General features: G+C 36.8%; 1 protein-coding gene across 1 annotated transcript in view; it reads right to left on the bottom strand.

Annotated features, from left to right (window-relative positions):
- Positions 1 to 116: 116 nt before the first annotated feature.
- The window catches only part of LOC109472879, a 19,135-nt gene continuing 12,958 nt past the window's right edge, over positions 117 to 6,293 (bottom strand). Inside the window, exons 8-16 of the mRNA XM_019772744.1 lie at positions 4,167 to 4,243; positions 3,531 to 3,615; positions 3,113 to 3,216; positions 2,600 to 2,656; positions 2,055 to 2,075; positions 1,765 to 1,849; positions 1,124 to 1,267; positions 579 to 734; positions 117 to 121 (exon numbers count right to left, since the gene is read on the bottom strand). Of these exons, the coding sequence (XP_019628303.1) occupies positions 117 to 121; positions 579 to 734; positions 1,124 to 1,267; positions 1,765 to 1,849; positions 2,055 to 2,075; positions 2,600 to 2,656; positions 3,113 to 3,216; positions 3,531 to 3,615; positions 4,167 to 4,243 (734 nt within the window). The remainder of the gene's footprint in view (positions 122 to 578; positions 735 to 1,123; positions 1,268 to 1,764; positions 1,850 to 2,054; positions 2,076 to 2,599; positions 2,657 to 3,112; positions 3,217 to 3,530; positions 3,616 to 4,166; positions 4,244 to 6,293) is intronic.

Genomic DNA, 6,293 nt, shown 5'->3' on the forward strand with positions numbered 1-6,293 from the left:
TCATTTTTCTATAATCTCCAGTTATAAGCTAATGCATAACACATTTCACTCATTTATGCTAGCACGCGGGCAGTGGCGGCGCTGGTATATATAGGACCCCTATTGCTAATCCATTATCAGCCTGCAACGTCCATGTATAATTTCAACATTCCAACTTTACATCAAAAAAAATTTGCACCATCCCCATGTCAAGAGGACAAGTAGCATGTTGAAATTAATCCATGGATTGAGAGCAATGGTACACGCACAATGTGGTAAAATATATCACAAAAAAACTTCAGACTTGAGGTTTTAAAAAATTAAGAATTTAGAACCTTCCCTCTTTTGTCGAAAGTACAATTTACATATTATATTGAGTAGAACCCTCATGCAATATGAACTGTCTCAAACTTAATAGTTTTTCAGCATATAAGCTTGCCGTCAATGCTATCTTGATGTTGGTAGTCCAGCCAGAGTCTCTCTCTCTCCCTCTCTCTCTCTCTCCCTCCCGTCAGTCATTGTCAGAAGACAATGAATGTGATAGTTCCTTCCTTTTACAAATGCAGCCAGATATTGATGATAACAATAAAGCAACTTACTTCCAGTGCTAAACACAGACATCCTCCATTCACCCCCACAGAATTGATCAGGATTTCCGGTGCACCGACGGTCACATTCGCTGTCAGGAAGAGGATCTCCGAGGTCCTGAAAGTTTTGCCTCGTCCCACAGAAGCATTCTTCGGCATATTGAGTTGCTATGGAGGAATGGGAATATCATATGCCTTTTAAAGGTAAGCTATTGTCCCAAATATGATAGAAAAGTGGGGTCGTGTGGGGCAGAGTGCTCGACTCGGAACCAAGAGGTCCCGGGTTCGAGTCCTGACATGCCACCGATCGTGTGCCCTTGGGAAAGGCACTTTACACGACTTTCCTCACTTCGCTTTTTAAAGCTATAATGACTGGTTCTCTGTGAACTGATGTACCGTATATTTGGAACCCATAGGTCGGCAGCTTTGGTTCACTTTGAACCAGTAAAACCTAGATGCACTGGTGAAGACGACACGCGATCATCGAAACGTCGGTTCTTGTAAACAAGTGGCCTTGAATGAAGAAATTTGACATTCAATCATTTTGGTGCTGTTACCTGAGTAGGGAAAATGGCCACTTCTACAGTGATCCCTGCAAAGAGCATTCGTTAATAACGAATGGCCCAGAAGCTGTGCGTTGGGAAACAGACGGTCAGATGTGTCCTTATAACAGCCACGGTACTGCTGGACTAAGGTTGGCCCTGCGTTAAAAATAGCGATTAGATTGGACTTCGTTAGTTTATTCGTTTATTTCGATACCCTTTAGTCCATGACTAGTCTTCCAGGGTTCAAAACATGTAAAATACGAACATACTGACAACAAAATTAAACGAGAATGAACATACATAATCATCACAAATTATATACAGGTTAAACAAAACAATCATGACTTAACTTAATATATACAACTTATGTTATACTTATACTTATATACTTATGTACAACTGGCGGATGGCCTTTTTGAATTGATGCAGACCGGTCAGTGTTTTGATACTGGGAGGCAGGGTGTTCCATAGATTAATGGCGCGGTAGAGAAATGTTCGCTTTTTGCTGTTTGTTTTTGGTAGTTTGAAAGTGCAAGAATTGACAAATCTACTTGCGGGTAGAATGGACGGGAACAATGGACTTAAAGAAAATGTACTCTTTTAACGTACTCTCGGCTAAAGCATTATAAAATCCATATCTTATTGAATCATACCTGTTTTGTCGATATTACGTAGGAGGGTTGAGCTATAAGACACTATGTTCCTAATGTATCTAATTTCGTCTATGATGTCACGAGCCTGAAAACAAAAACATAGCGGAATGAGTGAAAGTTGTGTAAAGAAACCTGCTTACGTCAAGTGTTTGAATGACAAAAAATTGACAACTTGACTTTCAAAATTAAAAAGTTAAAAATTACAATAAATAAAATAAAAAAAGAAAAAAATACAATAGCTTTAGCATTACTCGTTACGTATGACGTGATTGACGTCCAGGAATTCTTACCTCCTGATTGATGCTTGAAACCTATAATTTAAAGTACAAAACAAATGTAAGGATTCGATGAACTTTTCATATGTACAGTAAAAATGCGTGGTGGTGATTCGCTGGTGCTTGATCATATTAATACTACAACACGATTTATCATCTTTTTTGCGACCTGTTTATAATATTAACATTAACATGTTTGTTCCAAATACCAGTAATCGATAAGCCTTTAAAAGAAATGCCTTCTTTGAATTTGCTGTCAAATTTCCTTGTCAGACTTTCAGAAATCAACCTTTGCACGTATCTTTATATATCCAGTTGAGCAAAGTTTCTAAGGTCAGTCTAAAAGGTCCAAAGCTGTGCTTATGAAGGGACGCTGTGTACATAAATACATGTACAAACGCAACAGCATCAGGAAATAAGCAAAAAGAGCAAAAGGACATGCCGTGGTTACGAAGGCAACTAAAAATCATGTTAATTGATGAAATATTTTCATTTGATGCATACAATATATTTTTACCCGGCGAGCATTTAAGGACAACATTATTATCGATTGTACTTACCCGGTCAGACAGTTCCGCCATTTTCTCAAAGTCTTGCAAAGTGACATTGCTCTCCTCCTGTATAGAACAAATGTACATTATCCTCCATCCTGATACAACGTACAAGGGCTTGATGTAAATGAATATAACTTGATCAAGAAACGCTAATTAGTAAATCAGGAATAAAGTACCTACCTAACGTTAACTTTAATTGTATATAAGCATTAAAGTGTAGTCAAATTTTAGTTGAGAGTTAAGTTCAATTAAAATTTTACTTGACTTCAGTCGGGCGCCAGTCCTCCTCTGCCACCCGAACCAAATGAATTAAAATTTAATGAAACATAATACATACAAAAGTTTATTTTAAGTCGTTATATAGCAAAAATACACATTAATACTGCAGAATGATAACATCAAGATAAAGGCTGCATGTAGTATTAGACATGTTCATGTATATATGGTGTTCTTGACGCAACATTTGCTCTATTTAAAACGCAGCCAAACTTGTAGTACAAATGTTATTCTTGCCTTTACCTGTTGCATTTTTGGAAGTTCAGGCCATTGCATTTCCCCATGTTGAAAATCTGGACACTTGTACGCGCCAGACCTTAATGGCTCAATTTCCCCACCTAGTGATACTTCAGGGTAAAACACAAATGTCTGGACAACTGTACATTTTAACTGTTATAATAGTATAATACAAAAGTTCGTGGATTTTCTTCCTTTTCATGTATTAGATAGAAATCATTTGGATTACGTTATACATGCTTAAGTCTTGCAGGCTTGTAATGTTTTTCATGAAACCTAACCCACAGATCATGAGTACATGACAATAATTTTGCCCCTAAACTACAAATAAATGACGCAAGTTTACATTAACAACGATACAGAATTTAAAACGTGCAGATGTTTTGAACTTAATTAAAAATGAAAGGTTTAATATTGATCTTACTTTGAAGTCCTTCGGGAGGAAGGATTTTGTCCAAATCATCTATAAGCACCTTCAGCTCTCTTAAAGTTGCTCCAAGACTGTTAAACTGTGGAAAAGTGACACAATACTTATTCATTCTTCATCTTCATATTAAACAAAACTATAAAAATAGAGTTCGTCGATCTCATACCTCCATGACATGTTAAGTACTTTCGTAAAACTTATGCAAGCTGATGACCACCTGTAAATGGCTTAAATTTGCAATCCTACTCATTAGCAAAATCTTTATGCAAGTTATTCACACTCTGCTGACATCTTATCATTTGGCGTGATTGTTGGTTATATGCAAGCACGACCTCTGATCGATATACCTTTGCTAAATCATGTTAACCATCCAAACTGACTATACATTTCTCTCACGGCGGTAATGTAAATTATAAGAGCCCAATTTGTATATATAAACACATAAAGATAAAGAAATAAGGCTATTCTAGTTTTACATTCACAATTATGAAAACACACAGGCGTTCTATATTATTTACAAATGCGTATTAGTTAGATATCATATTTATTATTTTTCAATTTTCTTTTGGACGGTACATGAAGATGCTTTTTAGATAAAGGGTGGTAATTATAATATTTGTCTTGTATACATACCCTTGATGTGAGCCACCTGATAACTCCGATATAGCCCGAAAATCCCAAAAGCACCATTCTGTTCGAATTATATATATCTAAAGAGGAGTTTCGAATATAAGAACACATAGTTAGAAATATAAAAACATGCTTGTTACTGTTTTGTACCACACCACTTGCTCCTGACATGACAAGCTATCAGCCACCATACTGAATTTACATGTGAAATTCCTACCCTTTGACGATATTTCATTTTAACTCATCAATTATGCAAATGACCTCTATGTTAGCATAATACATGTATAGAGATGTTTAACTTTGAGTAACTTACACATGTGACAAGGTATAAAATTCCTTTAGAAATTACAGAATGTTCACTGTAGATATGCAAATTAGATTCTTAGATTCTTATTTATATAATTATATCTGTTGATATTACACCTGCCTTAGATTACTTACATTGCATGTGTGAAAGTACTAAGTAAAACACTGTAACTACGGAATTTCCTCCTAAGTCTTCTTATCTAAATAATTTGCATTTATTTATGCACATCTCTCTGTAAGCTACCTACATACTAAAAACAAGAATTTGGAGATTTCATACCTCCATGAAATATGAGTCATTGACTATGGAAATAAGGTCGTTATTACCATAATCTTTTTTAATTTATGGTTTTCTAAATTTAAATTACAATATTTTGCGTGTAAAATTCCTCCTTTGTCAATACTATATTTAAACATGTCCTCATTATTTCTGCAAATGACCTCTACATTAACATAATATATGTATAATGATGTTAATCTTTAAGTAAATTACACATGTCACAAGGTTTAAAAGTCCCATCATTCACCGATAAGGACTCGCGGAATGTTCACATCAATTATGCAAATTAGGTCATCAATGAAGGTTAGACATCCAGTTAATACGATACGCCAAAAAAGCAGTTACTCAAGCAACTGGATATGATTTTGGAAACGGTCAGACGTTTCAGTCACTGAAGAAAGCTAGTGGCTACTAGCTGAAACGTCTGACCGTTTCCAAAACCATATCCAGTTTCTTGAGTAACTGCTTTTTTGGCGTGAATTAGGTCATCATTTGCAGAATTGGTATCTTTTGATGTTCCACCTACGTTGGATGAAAAAGATAACATGTGAAAAGTACTATTATATAAAACACTGTAATTATAGAATTTCCACCTTAATTTATGCAAATTAGGTCTTCATTTGCACCATTTGTATCCAATTATTTTCATCTCTCTCTCTCTCTCTATCTCAGATACCTACAAACCAAAATGATGAAAATATGTAGCTCCTATATGGACTTGTTGGCTTTAAAAGATTTCTCCAGAATGTCACCTGCAGTTCCAGAACAAGCCGCACAAACCGACACCACTTATATCTGACAGGAAAAGCTATCTGTCACCAAAAAATCAAAGCCGTAGCATGTTCTGGACAAAAGATACAAAAACTTCTGCAATACCAAAGACAGGCACCAGGAGGCCCATATTTGACCTTGACCTTTGCCTTTCTAAGACTTACCAACACACCAAATATCATCACAATTCATGAAGGCGTTCTGAAGTTATTCTAACCGCAAAGTTGCGGAAACACACACACACACTCACACACACGGACACACACACACACAAACACACAGACACACACACACACACACAGACACAAACACACACACACACACACACACAGACACAAACACACAGACACAGACACACACACAAACACACACACAAAGGGACACACACACACACACACACACACACACACACACACGCAGACACAGACACACACAGACACACAAACAGGCACAAACACACACAAAAACACACAGACACACAGACACAAACACAAAGACATACATACACACACAGACACACACAGACACACACACACACACACACACAAACACACAGACACACACACAGAGACACAAACACACAGACACACACACACAAACACACACACACACACACACAGGTACACACAGACAGACACACAGACACAGACACACACAGACACACACACACACAAACACACAGACACACACACACAACACACAGACACAAACACACAGACACAGACACACACACAAACACACACACGAAAGGACACACGCACACACACACACAC

Source organism: Branchiostoma belcheri, unplaced genomic scaffold (assembly GCF_001625305.1).
Source record: "Branchiostoma belcheri isolate BF01 breed outbred unplaced genomic scaffold, Haploidv18h27 scaffold289, whole genome shotgun sequence".
NCBI lineage: Eukaryota > Metazoa > Chordata > Leptocardii > Amphioxiformes > Branchiostomatidae > Branchiostoma > Branchiostoma belcheri.